The 19,432-nt window shown below is 38.9% G+C and overlaps 2 protein-coding genes and 1 long non-coding RNA gene across 7 annotated transcripts; 2 read left to right on the top strand and 1 right to left on the bottom strand.

The window, feature by feature from the left end:
• Nucleotides 1-282: 282 nt before the first annotated feature.
• Nucleotides 283-1,239, top strand: LOC18430079 (chlorophyll a-b binding protein of LHCII type 1). The gene has a single exon (XM_006840242.4). It carries the CDS (start codon nt 674-676, stop codon nt 1,154-1,156), a length of 483 nt encoding a protein of 160 aa, XP_006840305.2. The 5' UTR covers nt 283-673; the 3' UTR covers nt 1,157-1,239.
• A 1,384-nt stretch (nt 1,240-2,623) lies between these two features.
• LOC18430080 (putative receptor-like protein kinase At4g39110) lies at nt 2,624-5,937 on the bottom strand. Its single transcript, XM_006840243.4, has one exon. It carries the CDS (start codon nt 5,561-5,563, stop codon nt 2,990-2,992), a length of 2,574 nt encoding a protein of 857 aa, XP_006840306.3. The 5' UTR covers nt 5,564-5,937; the 3' UTR covers nt 2,624-2,989.
• Nucleotides 5,938-7,057: 1,120 nt separating this feature from the next.
• Nucleotides 7,058-15,357, top strand: LOC110006910 (uncharacterized). Of its 5 annotated transcripts, XR_016050321.1 has the most exons (4): nt 7,092-7,194; nt 7,348-7,425; nt 14,270-14,405; nt 14,941-15,357. It is a non-coding gene; the product is annotated as an uncharacterized LOC110006910 (long non-coding RNA). The 5 variants fall into 5 exon arrangements; XR_002280285.2 differs by lacking the exons at nt 14,270-14,405; nt 14,941-15,357 and adding an exon at nt 7,538-8,088 and having other exon boundaries at nt 7,058-7,194; XR_016050323.1 differs by lacking the exon at nt 14,270-14,405 and having other exon boundaries at nt 15,054-15,357.
• Nucleotides 15,358-19,432: the final 4,075 nt, after the last annotated feature.

Genomic DNA, 19,432 nt, shown 5'->3' with positions numbered 1-19,432 from the left:
TATTTAATATTTGTTATTATATACACTTTTCTTTCTATGTGACAACCTGTTTGGCTTGGATGAGGGTCCATCATCCAACTCCAAAAATCCCCAGAAGCAATAGGATTCAAGTTCTCCAAGATAGAAAAGGATAGCATATCTTGAGTGGAACACAACATAGGCCCCACACTAGTTGCCAAATCAGCAATCAACCAGCCAATCAAATACGAGATTCAAATCCTGGGGGATAAACTGATGCCACTACAAACACATATAAAAAGGTGGATGAGACACCACCTCAAAGCACCAACTCTTCACTTCACTTCAATCCCCACAACCGTTGCTCATCTCTACAACCCTAGCTTAGCAATTCCATGGCAACGATGTCCCTCTCTTCCCCCTCATTCGCCGGCAAAGCTGTGCCGGTAAGCACTCAATCCCAGTTCGGAGGCGCTGTCCATGGGAACGGTAGAGTGAGCATGAGGAAGAGCGCGAGAAAGCCCTCAGTGTCCTCAGGGAGCCCGTGGTATGGTCCCGATAGAGTCAAGTACCTCGGCCGTTCTCTGGGGAGTCCCCATCCTACCTCACCGGAGAGTTCCCCGGTGACTACGGGTGGGACACCGCCGGCCTCTCTGCCGACCCCGAGACCTTTGCCAAGAACAGAGAGCTCGAGGTAATCCACTGTAGGTGGGCCATGCTCGGTGCTCTGGGGTGTGTCTTCCCAGAGCTCCTCTCTCGCAATGGCGTCAAGTTCGGCGAGGCCGTGTGGTTCAAGGCTGGTGCTCAAATCTTTAGTGAGGGTGGCCTTGACTACTTGGGCAACCCAAGCCTCGTGCATGCTCAGAGCATCTTGGCTATCTGGGCCGCTCAGGTGATCCTCATGGGTGCTGTCGAGGGCTACCGTGTTGCTGGTGGCCCATTGGGTGAGGTGACCGACCCACTCTACCCCGGTGGCAGCTTCGACCCCTTGGGCCTGGCCGAGGACCCTGAGGCCTTTGCAGAGCTGAAGGTGAAGGAGATCAAGAACGGACGGCTCGCCATGTTCTCGATGTTTGGGTTCTTTGTTCAGGCCATTGTTACAGGGAAGGGTCCATTGGAGAACTTGGCTGACCACCTTGCTGACCCAGTGAACAACAACGCTTGGGCCTATGCCACCAACTTTGTGCCCGGAAAGTGAACCACGAGTGAATGCATGTTCGAATGTAACCTGATTTATGTGTAGAGTGTGGAGTTTTTAATTCTATATTAAATTCTTCATCATATTCATTGCTCCTCCATCACTGCTTGGGAGTAAACAAAAAACGATACAGCACAAATTTAAGTTAGTAATGTAATCTCGTAGGAAAAACATTTGCGGCAACCCCATCTACCATGTTTGCATTAAGAGAAAGCAATGTTCAGACGTTCGGCTGGTACTGGGGCCACGATTTACTTGGGCGAGTCAAAGTTAAAAAACGAAGTTTGAAAAGTAGTCTCAGGCGGGCGGCGATTTACTTGGGTGAGTCCAAGTTAAAAAGAACGTTTGAAAAATAATGTCAAAAAGGGTATGTACAACGGGGATTCGAACCCTGACTGGGTTCAACTTTATGTGTTAATGATAATCAAAGCAACACATATCTGATTTAGTTTTGACGTATTAATATAATTAAATTATAAAATATAATATATAAGTAATCACCGAAAACTCACCACCGAGTTTTTCAACCGAGTCGAGTTACCTCGACCGAGTCTACGAGAGAAAGTATACAATAATTTTTTTTTTTTTTACAAAAAAATCACGACCACCTCTAACCCTTAAATATAACATCATATAGCCATTGACTGGGCCTAAATTTCACAAAATCAATTTCAAACTTTGTTTCTCAATAGACCCCTTGATTTCACATCTAGAGTGATTTTTTTTTTCTAGAGTGATTTTTTTTTTTCTAGGTAAAATCAGTGGAGGAGAAGTTACCTATCCGGTTTTCATTAATAAAAGATAAAAAATTTTACATCTTACTATTTTACATCCTTGTAATAGGATAATTGCGCTACACAAACATGAAGGAAATCTTTAATGAGTAATGATGCTATGAGTACATAACACATCAGGTATCATGGGACCCTAACTATCTACCGTTCAATCAACAGCCGGTCTTGATATGCGAAATGAGTTACCCATTAAACAGATCAAACAGTCGACCATTGCACCCGACATGGAACAAGGATCCCACAGTCCTCCAAACGCCGTCAATGCAACCTTTCTTTGGGTCCCAGATCTCACCACTCTCATCGAAAACCATTTTCCATTCACTATTTCTGAGGGCCAGTTTCGGTCTAACCGGGCGGATACCGGTCTGTTTTTCTAACATTGGATTGATAGTGAAATAGAAAGACAATGAAGAACTAATGTCTTGCAACATGCACGACTTGCACAAAGTGTGTTCCAAACAACTTGCCTGAATACAACTAGATTCCATTGCATATGTGCTGATAAGCACAATGAAGAGGAATCATAAAACCCACTCATGTAATTTGTAGCAAGGAAAGAGTATGGCGTACAAATGGCCACAGAGGATGACAATGTACATAATACATCAAACAAAAAGCATGGTAGTAGTAGTTCAGTTATCCTTAATGAATAATAATAACTGCACTCTCCGACTACAAAAGTAGTTTCATACCTTCATTTCATAAGCAACAAACAAACACACACACACTCAATGGATACATACTTATTATTGAGGTGCAGCAGGCAGTGAGAACTATTCTTGAACAACAACAATGCCTCTGGGGGGTGATGATGATCGTGAAGTGGTTTTGATTACACATACACAAATGAAATCAGAAAGAACTTCTTTGCTTCGCCTTGTGTTTTTGAGAGAGAGACAGAGAGATGGATGATAGAATACAACTTAGAGAGTAAGAGAGGAAGAGATCTTCCTTTCTTTTGAACCAGAGCCATTACCAACAGTAATCAAGTGATGATGATGATTTTGGTTCCCTCGTGTGGATTCGCATTTAGCTCTAGTTACCTTCCTTGACAGCCAGCCATTTGAGCGAACATGGGGCTGCTGAGGGTGGGACCGGATTCGTCATCGCTGCTGCTGCGGCTGTGGCTGCCCTTGGCGGTGGTGTCCAACACTGTGGGGGGGCGCTGTTGGTGTAATATGTGGTTGGCACTGGGATCATCCTCCCCTACAGCGGAGGAAGCGGCCTCCTGCAACTGGAGGGCATACTCAAGGTTCCAGAGGACGTCACCCATGGATGGCCTGTCCACGCCGTAGTCCGCCAGGCACTTCTCGGCGGCCTCCACGTACTTCTTCAGGGAGGCGGCATTGATGCTTCCAATGACGTGGGGGTCAATGATCTTCTGAAGCAGCCCCTTCCTGTGCCACTGGAGCGCCCACTCTGCAAGGTTTACCTGCTCCCTGGGGAGGGCCGGGTTGATGGCTGGCCGGGCGCACAACACCTCAAAGAGAACCACCCCGAAAGAGTAGACGTCCGACTTGTCCGTCAGCTGCTGCCGCCGGAAGTACTCGGGGTCCAGGTAGCCGAAGCTGCCCTTCACGGCTGTGCTCACATGGGTCTGCTCGAGGGTAGGGGCGGTCTTTGAGAGGCCAAAGTCGGAGACCTTCGCCACCAGGTTCTCATCGAGGAGGATGTTGGTGGTCTTCACATCACGATGGATGATGCCCTGCGCAGCCCCAGTGTGGAGGTAGTGTAGCCCGCGGGCGGCGCCTATGCACACCTCTAGCCGCTGCTTCCAGGAAAGCGGGCCGAGGCCGGAGCCGTACAAATGGTCGCGCAAGGGACCATTCGCCATGTACTCGTATACCAGGATCATCTCTGACTGCTCGTCGCAATAGCCGATGAGCGACACCAGGTGGCGGTGCCGCAGCTTCGAGAGCATCTGGATCTCGGTCTGGAACTCGTTGATCCCTTGCTCGGACCTCGGGTTCCCCCTCTTCACCGCCACCTTGGTACCGTCATCCAGGTCCCCCAGGTACACCTTGCCGAAGCCACCCACCCCGAGAACCACCTTGTCATCGAAGCCGTGGGTGGCCTCCTGCAGCTCTGCAAAGGTGAAGTAGCGGCCCAGCCCCAAGGTGGAGGAGTAGAAGTTGGAGTAACCGCTCTTGTGGGACCCCAACTGGCTGGTGGTCATGAAGCTCGAGTGGCCACCGGCGTGAAGGGGGAGCAGCCATGACGAGAAGCTGTTCCTCTTCTCCCAATCCTGGGGGCGGCGGTACCAGCGGAACACCATGGCACCCACGCCGGCAATGGCCCCAAGGGCCATGGCCAAGCCGACACCCGCAGCCAGCTTGCTGCCACTCCCCTTCCCTTGGGAGGAGATGATCCTGGACCCCTCCACCGAGAACCAGCCATCGAGGCTGCCGGCGGAGTTGCTCATCTTCATAACTTCGAGGCCGTTGAGGATGGCGTTGGGGGTGCCTCCGGTGCTCCCCTCCCCCATGGGACCAACTTGGACCCTAAGCATGTTGCCGGGCCTGGTGAGTGCGGAAGCATTGACGACAAGGTCCTTGTAGTAGGGGACAGCGAGCGCGGAGGTGAGGGTGGAGAGATCGAGGCCGGAGGTGGCCATCCTACCGTTGACATAGACGTTGAAGTAGAGGTCGTTGAGGGACTTGCTGACGATGTCACAGAAGTGGAGCCGAAGGAGATAGGAGAAGGAGGTGTCAACAGGGAGTTCCCATGTGATGTTGAAGTTGGGGGCTGCGACTCCAGACTCAGCCATCTCCTGGGCGGAGGCGTAGACCCAGTTGGGGGCGAGCAGAGGGGAGACACCCTCTGGGTAGGTAATTATGCCGGGGGAGACGGAGACGTTACGAGCGGCAGAGGGAATGGCGAGGAAGGGGCTATCAGGGGCCCAGGTCCTGGAGAGGGTGTCGTTCTTTGGGGTGATGAGAGGGCCCCCGACATTGAGGCGGTGCACCACCTCGAGGGCATACTGCGAGAGGCCCCCAAAATCGGCCCCCACGGGCGTGAGGGCTGAAGCGTCGTCCAAGATGAGGGCGTCAGGGGCAGACACAATCTCTATGGCATTGATGAAGGCAATGGAGGTGGTGGTGGGAGTGAAGGTAAGGGAGACGCTCTCTGAGGTGAGGTTGACGAGGTACTCCTTGAACACGGGGGTAGCGACATTGCGAGCGGCAAAGTTGTGGAGGAGGACGATGCGGTCAGTTGTGACGGAGAAGACGGCATCAGAGAGGTTGTAGTAAGGGTGGTGGATGGGGAGGAAGTATAGGCGGACCCAGTGCCTTCCGGGCTGTGAAACAAAGAATGTGTAGGTCGACTGCTCTGTGAAGATGCGGGCGCTTTGGTAGAGGGGGGAGGAGGCGTTGCCATTGGCAGAGGCTTGGATGTCCTCAGGGGTGGAGAGGAAGGAAGTAGACTGAGTGTCGGACTTAAATATCCTGCCATCGTCCGCCTTGGTGCTCCCTCCTTGTGCCCCGCAGTCAAGAAGGTAGCTGTCCGCCGGCTCGAACCTCGCCACCGACCCAAGAGCTGCTTCCATCGTGCCCGCCACCACAGCCACCACCACCACCACCACCACCATCACCATCCTAATCTGCGTGTCCATGATAGGAGGATGAGGGAAAAAAAGAGGCTCTTTCTTTTCCTGCTAGCTATGGCTTATGCAGCAGCCCCTCTCCCTCGCTGGGTGGTGGAGAGGAGAGGGCAAATATCACCTACAACCACCCATTATTCATTCCACTGCTATTTTTCTCCAGGGAGAGGCCACAATTCAAAGAGAAAGAAGAAAGAAAACAAAGGACTTGGTTTTCTCTCTTGCAAATCAGAGCCCTGCTTTTCCTCCCTGGAGGGACTGAGATGACCGAATCAACTCAACCAATGAAATGAGAGAGATGGGGCGCCTTTCTCGGAGGAGAAAGGGATGATTTTCATGTGCGGCTCTTTGTTGGTTCCCTGTAATCTCACATATTTTTTCTGTTTTTAAACAATTAAATATTAAAGACGTGGGAAGCGGTCTCCTCTTACTTGAGTTGTGCTCCTGACCTGGCCTCCCTCCCTCCCTAAAAAAAGGAAGACTCATCATCCTCGGGACCATATTGTATATATACTTCCTGGGTCTAAGACCTATGTAGGAGATTTTAAAAAAAAACAAATTTAGAATCACATAAAATTCACTAGAAGGTTATTTTAAAAGAATTTTTTTTAAAATTTTGACTTTTAGAAAACTTAAATCTTATCCTCTAAAATATTGGACAAATCCCTGTTCAATCTCGAGACATCAGGTTTTCAAAGGCGTACAAAGAGCAATTTATAATTTTCTTTTTTTTGGGTTAGCTAGCTGAAATAAAGCACTCTTCCATATCTATAAAGCACTCTTCCATATCTAGTGAGTGCCCAGGTTCAAGTTTCTAATCATTTCGCAGCTTTGCTTAGGTGTAGCTAATGAAGAAGACAATGTAGCTACACAAAACCCTCTATCCAATATAACAGCTTTGCTACAAGCAATTGCTCAATAGGGTGTCAACCTTATATGGTAGATAAACCTCACAAACCCATTGAAGAATATTATTTAGTCATCAAAATTTTTTTCAGTTGATCATTTTGACCTCGATATGTATGGATATGAAAGAAAAACATGAATTTTAAGCTTTAGAAATAGTACATCTTATAACACATTATCTGGACCATCTGTTTTTAAGATCTTCAAATGTTCATAGATATACACTATATTTGAAGCTTTCAATTCCATAATAGAAGTCAAAAATAGACTTTTAAAATAAGATTTTCTATACTAAAAAAATATCTTATAAGATGCACCTTAACTGTTTAAGAGTGACACCGTATACAAACCTCACCCTAGTTGGTTTGTGGAAAGCTTGATACTTAACACAACAAGGCGGTATCCCAACATACTCAACTGCTAATTAATGAAGGTGTGGTTACTATCTCTTACCGATTGGTCTCAAAATGTTAGTCCTGATGGATTTTGGGATTAATAGACAGCATAGTCGTGTGGGACTAGAAAACTTTTTAAAAAAAAAAAAAACCAAACGGAAACGAAACAAACCTCCCTATGGCCTCATTTTTAGGGCAATTGTTTGTTTGTTAGGAGGAAGTCATATTTTATAGCGAGAGGGAAATGTGATTGTGGCGCCACCACCAACCTGTGTCGTGCAAGCAGGTTAACACTTTCTCTCTCATCTGACCTGACCCTTGGAGGGTTCTTCCTGTTTCCAGGTGAGCTCCTCTTTGTTACCACTTCACTCTCTCTCTCTCTCTCTCTCACCGTTGGACATTTCTTCTTTTCTCTGCATTTTCTGTGAGCTTCCTCATTTTAATTCTCTGTTTAATTCCTTCTCCTATTTTCCTTTTACTTTTATTCTTTTACAGATCTTAGAGTCAACCTGAGAAGAACATGGGTCTGATCCAATACTCAGATAAACATTTTGATGATACCTACGAATACAGGTTCTCTATCTCTCCAATATCTCATTCTCTCTCTTGATTGATGGCATTGCTCATTATGTGTTTTTCTTCTATGAGTTCTTTTCTGTCATTTCAAGAGGCCTCGTTTTTGCAGGCACTTTGTCCTCCCACCGAGAATCAGCTTCTGAATGAGGCAAACTAATTCACAGAAATTCAAGAATTAGGTTAAAGTTTCATGAGAATGACCCATTCAAAGACAAAATCCAGTTATCTGAATTTCAAACTCCAGAAATGAAAGATTCGAAGTCACATAAGAGATTAGGCAATATGCAACTCCCAAAGGAAACATGCAAAAAATTAACAATGTCCACCCAGATGTATGGAAAGCAAGAAAATAACGAGGAACAAAGAGTAAAAACCCGAAGTCCCTCACCTGTTACAGATGACCAGAGCACACTAAAAAAGCTGAAGCGTATTCAACAATACGAACACTTATCATAGAGTTTTACTTCGAGCATTATCTTTTAATGCACAAAAGCCCTAGGGCTCTGGAGGTACTGAAACATGTCAATACCCAATTGGTTGTTGTTCGTTGCTCTTTGCTTGAGATAGCTAAACCAGTTGATGTGCATTGTAGAGGGAAGATAGAGGCACTGATGATTAGTTATTACAAGGAAAATAAATACATTCAAATAGCTTAAACTATAAGGTTGAAATTCTATCTATTTTCCTCTCAGTCTTTCGGTCATCAGTCATAGTGCAAGGAGCATATGGTGATGATTATGTTCAAATTAAAAGGTGACGAGCTTATCTTTTCATTGATTTGTTTTTTTGTTTAGAGCTACTTCTAAGTGGAAAAGGATGGGATATTACATTTTTAACTGAGTATATATGGTGCCCACGTGGACGAATCACTCTACTGAAACCATAGTCGGTAAATCGCCATTTAATCAGCGATTTTTAAAAAAAATTGCGTTTTTATGGAAACAGTTTTAAACGGCGACTATTTGAAAAGGTCGGCAAAAATCACGTAATTTGATAAACCCGTTTAAAACCGGTTTTTTTCATAATACGATTTAAATCAGGGGAAAAAACCGTATCTTTTTTTACCTTTTTTTTTTTGAATTTTTTTTTTTTTTCCTGTTTTGTCTATTGCAACCACTGCTACTTTCATACTTTAAAAAAAAAATTTACTTAAAAAAAATAAAACTAAAATAGAAACTTTTATTCCCACTAAGTTCTTCTAGCCAAAGTTGCAGATTGATGGTATGAATTTTTAAAAAAACTTAATCAAATAGATGCAAATTTCAATTGTCCTTCTGAAAAATCATTTTGTAAATGAAATAATATTTATAGCAAATCATTTTGTAAAGTAAATCATTGTGTAAAGAAATCATACACAAGCAAATTGCTATGATTATTTGTGATAATTGTTTTTATGAAAAAACGGCTAATGGCACAAATTAAAGCTCAAAGCATAATTTTTTACTTATGAATGAGAAGCAGTGAGTGTGACTACAGGACCAAGTAATCAATATTTTATTTTTGATTGTGTAAATTGTAAACTTACAGCAGCCAGTAATTGTACAAATAGGATTAGTTCCCCAAACTTAATCCTTCAGCTCTGTTTCCTCAAGAAAATGAAAAGCTCTCTTCAAACTGTACCAAATCAGAGAGAAAAAACCTCTTCAAACTATCCCAAATCAGCATCCCATCTTCTTTTTCTCTCTCTAAAAATCAGTTAGGGCCTATTCCATTAGGGTTCTTCTTTCTCTCTCTCTAAAAATCAGTTAGGCCCCTTTGTGAAAACCATTTTCTTCTTCCTTCTTCTCTCTATAAACCCTAATGGCTATGAGCCGAGCCTATTTTCTTCTCTTCGGTCTTCTCTCTTCTCTCTTCTCTCTTCTCTCTTCTCCCTTCTTCTCTTCTTCCTTAGTCATTCTTCCTTCTTCTCTCTCTACATAGTAAAGGCAGATGTAAAACCCAAATTTTTAGGAATTTCTTTTCAACTAAAGAAATTTATAAAATTTTAAACATAATTATGGAGTGACCATAGTCACCATACTATAATTAAATAATTTTAATGAGAAAAAAAAAATCGTGTATTTACTTTTTGGTACCTGCTTAGTAGGAGTTATGTTTAAGTATTTAATGAATAAATTTATAGTCTATTTGTCACCATACCATATTTAAAGTATTTTAATGGATACATTTATATAGTATATTTGTTTTTGTATGTAATAAGTAGATGTGATCTTTCTTAAAGTATTTAATGGGTAGATTTATATGGTACTTTTTTTGGTATATACTAATTAATTATATATTTAATATTGGATGATTAGATAAGAGTTACGAGACATCTAAATTAATTGACTTAATTATATTAGACTAGTAAAGTTTTTATAGATGAATTAGTAATTGATGGCTTGGACATAATTTTTATTTTTTAGAATTCCAAAATTTATAATATTATAAATTTTTCCGTTATTTTAATTACGCTTTTTTAAGCTTAATCCGATATATTAGTGATATCTTTATGTGAAGTATGTTTGCTGATCCGTATTTTTTATCTGATTTTTTCATCTGATTTAAAAAAAAAAAAAAAAAACAATTTGTTTCTGATTTTATGGTGAGCCGATTTATTGATGGTCCCGACTTACAACCCATGGCTGAAATACGGGAAGAAAATGGGAAGTGATTTAAGATGTTTTTAAGACAGTATTCAGAATTTCAATGACAGTTATTCGTTAGTATCAGCATTATTGGTTTCTGCATTCCTAGCAACGGTTGAAGTCAATGGAAGAATTTAATATGAACAACACTTGATTAGAATAGTTGATTAATGTAATCAAATGCAAATGGAAGATGACAGACATTAGTGGTATGTCTAATCAAGTGTTATTCATTTGACTTCAACTATTATAATCAAGTGTTGTTCACATTAAATTGCTAGGAATGGAAATAACACTAATGTTTGACTTCTTCCTTTTGCATTTGATTACATTTTCTAAACCCATGTGAAGCAAATCACTAAAAGATACAAAAATGGGGTAAGTTTGCATGGTTTGATTTTGCATAAACAGGGTTTTGAACCCTAGGCCTTCCTCAAGATCTACTTTTCTACCACCGTGCCACAGCCTACGTTACAATCACCGAATTCTTTAAATGATCAGAAGTTCATCTTCCAAAAGAGAATGCCATTAAACATACAGTGAACCGTGTTCTTAAATGTGGTTAGGTTTTAGTTTGAAAATTTGTCAGACTGAATCTCTTGGTCTCCTATTCTTCCCCAATTAGCGTACCTCTGTCCTCCTATTCTTTAGGAATTATTTAGGTGCCCTCCTATTCTTCCCCGATCGGCTTAGCCAACTCCACCACAGCTGAATCTCTTGCTCTCCTAGAGGGCCCCAAGCTGTTTAACATCGACTGGGGACCAAATTTGGTCATCAAAGGTGTCACGCCCCAAGTTCACTAACACTTTTGAAATGCGACAAACTATATATATATATATATATATATATATATATATATATATATATATATATATATATATATATATATATAGGACAAATGCAAATTCCTACTTGTATATTGCATCAAAACAAATTTTTTCATTTTTTTTAATCTATGCAAAGACTACTCACAATAAAGAACAAAAATTACAATGGCGAATTTGAGCCAAAAGTTACGAAGGGAATTTAATCATGACTACAATTTCTTCAAGTATGGTCCTACTGCTTTCAAACTATGAGACTGCAATTACCCTGAAAAATTACTATAATTTGGTGAGTTTGGCTACTCAGTAAGTGATCATCATCGTCTTCAAAAATAATCATGGTTGCAAGATATAAAAACTATCAAAATGGAGGTTTATTAAAAACAAAGCGAGCAAAAATATTTATGGATAACAATTTCACTTTCAGAAATGCACAATTAAACATAATCCAAATTATTGAAATGCATATAAACATTTTAACAGAAATATATAACTAAAAGGATTTCATAAACTACCTTACTGGCATCCCAAGTAGGTCACCTATATACCCCACTAGTGTCCTAGATGGGTCCAAACAATCCATACGGATCCAAACATACCTCACCGGCATACCATATGAGTCCAAATAGTCCCTACCGGTCTAACCAGATAGGTCTAAACAATCTCTGCAGGTCCAAACATACCTCACCGGCGTCCCGGATGAGTCCAAATAGTCCCTACAGGCATAACCGGATAGGTCATAACAATCCTTGTAGGTTCGATCGTACCTCATCGACATCCCGGATAAGTCTAAATAATCCCTACCGACATAACCGGATAGGTCCTAACAATCCCTGTAGGTCCGATCATAACTCACCAGCGTACCAGATGCGTCGAAATAATCCCTACCGGTATAACCGGATAGGTCCACTTTTACCTAAATTATCTATGAAACTCTTTTAACATCAGAAAGCATCAACATTATGTACGCAAAAGATCATTGAAATCATTAACAGGAGTTCACTTGAAGCAATTTAAGGAATCACTTTCATTGAAATAACTGTAAGTAACCAGTCAAACATTTTGACAATAATTTCTTAAAGGTAGCAGTTCTAAAGGACATTCTTTAAATCTAACATGATAATAATCTAGTATCAATAGCCTTATGAGAATCCAAAATTAAATATAGAATTATCACACTTTATAGAATTGCCAATTAGCAAATAATCATTTCATATGCAATACTACAATCAAGTGCATAAATATCAGTTTTTCAAATAATGAAGCAATCATTTGCACATAAATTTTACAATGTCTAAATATTCAAAATAGTATAAGGATATCTCACAATTTTACTAAAAGCGGAAATATCACATTTATTCTAATAATTTACAGTATCTAAAATTCTCAACACTAGACAGGAAAAATAAATTTATTTCTAAGAATTTACACCATTTAAAATTCCCAACAACAGATAAAATATCACAATTTTACTAAAAAGATTATTTTTCAAGACAATGAGGTCACTTACCGATAATATTTGAGAGGGAACTTTCAATAAAATTCGGCTAGAGAGAGAAAGGGCTTACTATGTTTCGACTAGAGAGAGAAAGGACTCACTGTGCTGGTCAGAGGGAGAGCTTATACAAAAGTTATGTAGGGTGAGATTCCTCACCTCTCCTATTTAAATTCTTAAGACACATTATTATACTATTTTATTAACCTCCACCTCATACATGAGGTGAAATAATATTATTATACATGAAATATTTAAGGCCCATGTCAACTAAGGGGCCGTTTGGATACCTGGAACTATATTGTCTATGAAATATATTATGGGCATAATACATTACTTGCAAATGGATTGTCACTGTTTGGGTAGTATTTAGGTGCAACTTGGGAAATACATTGCTACTGTTTGGCTATGTATGGAAAAAATATGAGAAATGCATTACCATCCACATATGAAAAATATGGCTATATTTGGTTAATATAATTAGACTTTGGTTTAACCATGATAAGTCATTAGAATAATATGATTGCAATAATATGAATTTATTATGATAATTTTGAAGCATTGGAGGAGACTAAAGAGGTATCTTATTTCAATTGAGCTTTTACTAATATCTTATGAGGATTATGTTGTGTGAAATTTTTTATTATAATTGTGTTGTATAATTTCTCATCGATTACCAGTTATTATTTTTATTATTTTTGTTTTTATACAACAGCTGATGGCTGGCTACAACCCAAATTGGGGAGAGAGAGATGTAGAATTTTTTTTTTATTATGATTACAGTAGAAAATTGTCTCTCATCAAGTTCTACAACTGTTCAAATCAATTTAGATTTCTCCTTAATTTCACCTACCAATTATTAAAAAATTTTGTTTTTATAAGAGAGTTAGATGAGAGCTACAACTAAATTGGGTAGAGAGGGTTGTATAAATTTTTTATTAGGATTGGAGTAGAAAATGGTCCTTATATCTGTTCAAATCAATTTAGATTCTCCTTTTCATATCACCTACTTTCACTTTCTACGTACCTTAATAATTGTACAATAGAGCGATACTTGAGAGAGGAAAATGTTTTTTTAAGCAGGGATAGGGCAGAGAGATGTACGTGAAATATTTCCAAAGATTACCCGTCAACCTCGTAATAGATTTTTCACCCTTCACTGTGCGTAATGAATTTCGTGATTTTTGGGAAATCTCACGTAATCTTGCGTAATGTCTTTCCATTTCCTTATTATTAAAAGGAACAAAAGTGGTGATGGTCCCTAAGGACCATAATGCTCATATGGACCATCACACTTTAAACAATTGTTTATTTTTTTTTTTCTTTAAAAAAAAAAAATAGGATTGTTACAATTTCCCCCCCTTAAAAAAATTTAGTCCTCTAAATTTGTGTACCTGATTGCTGAAAAAGCTAGGAGTATTTTTCTTTGATTTCGTCTTCTCGTTCCCAAGTCGACTTTTCTCTCGAATGGTACTATCACAATACACGGACCAAATGAATGTCCTTGTTGCGCATGGGTTAGTCGATCCTAAGAGTCGGGGGAAGCCCGTCTGAGAGCATTGTGTGAGAAAAATTTTCAAGAACTAAAAGCTCGATTGACTTTAACACCTATTTTAGCTATTCCTGAGGGGGGTGAAGGATTTGTGATTTATAGTGATGCTTCATATAAAGGCTTGGGTTGTGTATTTATGCAACATGGGAAGGTAATAGCATATACATCTAGACTGTTGAAAGAAAATGAGAAGAAATATCCAATTCATGACTTGGAGCTGATTGCAATAATATTTGCTATAAAAATTTGGAGGCATTATCTATATGGTAACAGAGCAATATGTTTAGGATTTTTAGAAAATTTGAAAAGAATGTACTCTAAGTCGTATTTATTGTATGTACAGACTAGTACGAGGTCAAGATCCCAAATGGCTGAAGCTAATATGGAGGGAATTCATACAGCCTTAAAAAATATGGTTGCCCTTATGCAACATTAGATGGAGAACAACAATCCACCTATGCAGTCAGCTACGAGAAATGGTTGGTGTAATATCGAACAATTTCAGAAATTAAACCCACCTTCTTTTAAAGGTGATGCAGACCCACTAGAAGCCGAGGGATAGATTATGCAATTGGAGAAAATATTTGAAGTAATAGAATGTCCTGATAATAAGAAGGTCACCTTGGCAGTGGTTATTTTAAAAGGTGAAGCAGAACATTGGTACAGACTCATTGAAATGGAAAATTATTTTAACGCCATAAGTGCTGAAGTTTAAGAATTTGTTTAGTTATGAATCGATTGTTACATCTTAAGAATTCTAGTATTTTAAAACTTGTGGTGTGACAATAACCTTCATGTTAATATTAGTTATGAGTAGACTTGGTACAGACTCTTAAAAATGGAAAATTGTTTTAGTGCAATAAGTGGTGAAGTTTACGAATTTGTTTTGTTAAGAATCGACTATCACATCTCAAGGATTCTAGTATTTTAACACTTGTGGTGTGACATCCTTAGGGACCATCACACTATAAAAAATTGTCTAATTTTTTTTTTTTTTTTAAATTTTTTTTTAAGTTTTGGATTGTTACAAAAGGAGACTCGAAAAATGTTATTTCATGGGCGACAAACTCTTCAGCATGTTCGTGGAGGCTCCTCCACATCATTGTTTAAATCCGCCATCTCTGCAGCAATCCCAATGTCTCTTGGAATCACATATGGAGGGAAGCCAACTCCGAAGCCAACAATCTTGCAAGATCAGGAGCTGCTCTAAACCCATAAAGAGCCCCCCTAGTCTGGCGAATCTCCTCCACTATAGTAATTTGGATGCAGTACTCTTTTTGTAAATTTTTGTGTACACACATGGCCGTCAATGTCACCAGCCCATATTTTTTGTTTGGTGGGCTACTTTGATTTGTTATACAATGCACCCCCCTTGGGGGGCACAGTTTTGTAATTCATTAAAATCAATACAAGTTAAATTTCTTAAAAAAATTTAAGAGTGAGGTGATTTACAGAGTGCCTGTGCGTTCCTTTTGTTCTATGTTTACCTGTCTAGAACTTCAAATTTCACATGCTTCCTTTGCATGCTTAAGGTCCATATCTTCCTGTTTGAAACTTCAAAGTGTTTTCCCTGTGTTTACTTTTTTAAGCTCACATGCCTTATGTGTTAAGATTGCTAAAGCATATTTTCTAGAAATTATGATAGTTTTTATTTTGTTTTATTATGAGTGATGTAGTGATGTTGTAATTTGTAATTTTATGTAAAAAGAAATTATGGAACTACTAGGTGGTTAGTATTTATTGTTGTAAGTTAGTAGCTATTGTTGTGAGTGGGGAGTTATTGTAGTAAATATGGTTGTAAAGTCCTCTATTTAAAGAGAAGTGTATTGTGGGAAAAATTTGGTCTCATGTATTAAGGTTAACCTTGGGTGTCAAGATTGTAATGCCTTTGTATACCCCATGTTTTTTTTCAGTAAATGTTTTTCTTCCATCTCATCTTGGTTGTTTTTCTTCTTTCTATTTGGTTGCGAGTCATAGGCTATTGTGACATTGTTATATTAATTGAGAAGCGGATTGTTCCGGTTTTTGGCATCCTTCTTTTTCTACATGGTCTCAGAGCCACAAGAGGTGGTGGTGATGTGTCTTGATTCCCTTGGTGAAGAAGATCCATTGTCTTTTTTTAAGATGGATCCGAGTGGAAGGTCGAATAGTTTTAGCGTTGAGCAAGGAACTCAACTCAAGGCAATATTTCTATTTGCATATTCTTCTCAAAGATCAAGAATCTCTATTTGGAGATCTCATGTTGTTCTTAAAGAACCTATTTCAGCAGCACAAATGAAGCGGTGCATCAGTCGTTGGTTAAAGAGAGAGTATATTCTCAATATTACCTATATTCAAGGGTGGGTTATGCAGCCCATCTTTGGTGGAATTTGAGAATGTCCTTGATGACTCGTCAAATGGCCTGATTTTTTATTTCAGGTAGTAATAGAAATGATCACATCACACTTAAGAGCCAGTCATGATCTCCTATCTAGAAAATCACTTTAAGATGAGGTGTTTAGATTGTTAAAGTGTATTTTCTATAAAATATGTTAGTCTTTATTTTATTTTATTTTATTATGAGTGATGTAAGTTAGTAGTTATTGTTATGAGTGGGGAATTATTGTAATAAATATGGTTGTAAGGTCCTCTATTTAAAGAGATGTGGATTATGGGAAAAATTGGATCACATGTATTAAGGCTAATCTTGGGTGTCAAGATTATAATGCTTTTGTGTGCCCCATCTTTTATCTTTGAATGAAAGTTTTCTTTAAGCTCATTTTAGCCGTTCTTTTTTCTTTCTATTTAGTTGCGAGTCCTGGGCTAGTGTGTTACCACCTGCCATGGTCTTTCACTCTAGCTATATATGTCCTCACGTCTTCCTTTTGTTTATCTCAATTGGATGGATGATAGGAAGTTGGTATTCTTCTGAATAATCAACCCTTATATAGCTTTCTATCTGAATTTGTATTGGTTCATAACTGTTGGATTTTGTGTTTGTGTGTTTTACTTATGATGTGTTTATACAGTTGTGGATGATTCTATGTTTGAGTAATATACGTACTCTTCTTTCTAATTTGATTCAATGTCACTCACCAAATTAGTTGAAGATCCTCCCAATTGCTATCTTTTTTTTTGTTATTTCTAGGAATCTAACTTGGTTCGTTGTCACCAAATTACTGCAAATAACTTAGAAGTTTCACAAAGTTTTGGAATGTGAAGTGCTTACCAAATTTCCCATAAAAAGCAGATAAGTTTCGGAAAATTACTCAGATTTAAGTTTTCCCATAAAAACAGATAAGTTTTGGAAATTACCTCAGATTTTTTTATTTTTTTTAACTTTAAAATTGCTTTAGAGTTCAGAATATTCATGCTCTGTTTTATCAGTAACCGTGAAAAAACAATCTAGCCAGATTGTTGCAGTGCTGGTGGGAGGTTGCCTTTGTTTCGAAAGGTCTGGTTGGATGTTATGGACTTTCTTGTATCGATCCGATTTTGGTGCGTCAGGGGACGCACTTGTAGCATTGAGTTCCCTTTGATCTGCGCCGTCCATGAAGACCAAGGACAACCAGGGACTGGAAGACCCAGTTGTCCTCGGTCACCATGCTTTCTCCTCTTTCGCCCCACCCCCATCTCCTTCTCCCTCCTTCCCTACTCTCTTCCTGTCCCGTGTCCTTTTCTCTCACGTACCATACTCTCTCCATTTTGCATCTCCCTTCCCTGTCCAAACCTCTCTGTCTCTCTTCACCTTCATTTCTCTCTGCTCCCTTATTCTCTACTTTTCGGTCTCCCTCATCTTTCCCTTCTTTCTCCTTCCATACTCTCTCCAATTGTATTTCCTTTTTTCTGTTTTCCCTTTTTCTCCAAATGGTTCGGTTCTGATGGCAAGAGGTTCGATCTCAAGTTTCTTAGACATTTTAACATGTGTTTGCTTTTTGCAATGGCTCCATGGTGCCCCATAATTGAGAGCAAGAGATTAAGAAATCGTGACATTGTTTCAATGATTCAAAACCAGCTTTTTGTGCCAAAGGTATGTTGCAATATCGTCTTTTTCATATGAGGTTTTGTTGAACTCTGTTAAAGCATTTACTGTAATCCCAGAGTTTGTTTTTATTGTCATTCTTGTATTTTTATGATGTTTCTCTCTCTTTATCTTACATTCTCAAAGGAGATATTTTTCTCTTAATTCCTGGTTCTCCTAAAAGACGATTCTTGGAGTTCTAGTTGTTTCATCTCTACAATGTACTTTAGGTTTCATTTACTTTTTTTTTTAAACGATGGGTTTCATTTTATTGTCTTATTTTCGGTTTCTTCGTCCTCCTTTGGGTGTTTTTCTTCATTTGTTGGTACATTTTTTTTTTTAGTTTTACAATTTAGTGGGGATTTTTTTCTAGGGTTCCTTATTTCTTTGAATGAGCGGTGGATATCACATATAATACAGTCTACACTACCTTCAATTTCTACCATTTCAAATTGCATTTACTGTGAATTTTGGTAGGAATAACATGCTTACAGTTTTGACATATTTGGAAGTCCAGATGTAGCATACTCTTGCAAGAGCACACTATACACTTGCTCCCTATGGTAAAAGATTTATTTAACAGGATTTCTTTTTATTTTATCTAAAGTTTTGGAACTATTTTATCATATGAGTGTTAAATAAATAAATAAATAAATATAAGAAATACTTAGATCTGTTGTTCTAAAGTTGGATTATCTCATTCCATTTCGAAGAACATTTTTTTAAGAGAGTTAGAATACTTGTGAATTTTTGTTTAGGTTGTTAGTAGCTAGGTTGAGAAGGTCACATTCTCGAAATTTTGAGTCCTAAAAATACTTGGAAGGTTTCATCCAAGGGAGTAAACTCGTACTTTTTTATTGAAATTTATGCGCATACTCATTTATCTTTATCTCTAAAATAGCCAGGTGTGCGAGGCCTTTATAGACCTAAGCAAAACTATTTAAGGGACTTATTTCTCATAACCTTAATAGTTCTGCAAATTAAGTGTAATTATTTGGATATAATATGTATAACTCGTATATCGACCTCTAAAATTTTGGTAGAGGGATCAACGAGTAACTCGTATTATTGGTGTGCATCGGATTTTAAAATTATATTTGTGTATATTTTAGGTTGATATTCATCATCACTCATCTTAGTGGGATCAGTGGGTAAAATGATATAGAATCGATCATTTTAAGTTGATATTCATCATTACTCATCATATAGAGTCTAATGGGTAACATGACATAGAGTCTATTGGGTAACATGATATAAAGTCTATTTATTACTTTATCGATGAGAATGGAGTAAAGAGACTTGATTAAAAAGATGGAGAATCCATGATGTGGATTGGGGAGATAGACTTAATTGGAAAAACTTAAAAACTTTAGAATCTAAAGTGGCATTGGAAATGAGTAAATTATAAACCAAAATAAGTTGCATGAATTTTAACCCAAAAACTACATTTTCTATTCTACAACCTTGCCATTTGTTTTGTATGAAATTATAAAAGTGTTAAAACTT

This window comes from Amborella trichopoda, chromosome 2 (assembly GCF_054954075.1).
Source record: "Amborella trichopoda isolate Santa Cruz 75 chromosome 2, AtrichopodaSantaCruz75HAP2 v2.0, whole genome shotgun sequence".
NCBI classification, from domain to species: Eukaryota; Viridiplantae; Streptophyta; class Magnoliopsida; order Amborellales; family Amborellaceae; genus Amborella; species Amborella trichopoda.
Note: the sequence above shows the minus strand (reverse complement) of the source record. Positions and strands in the feature narration are given on the sequence as shown.

Bases quoted from the DNA above. Each gene is read 5' to 3' on its own strand.
- LOC18430079 (XM_006840242.4), top strand. From the start codon at position 674: ATGCTCGGTGCTCTGGGGTGTGTCTTCCCAGAGCTCCTCTCTCGCAAT.
- LOC18430080 (XM_006840243.4), bottom strand. From the start codon at position 5,563: ATGGACACGCAGATTAGGATGGTGATGGTGGTGGTGGTGGTGGTGGTG.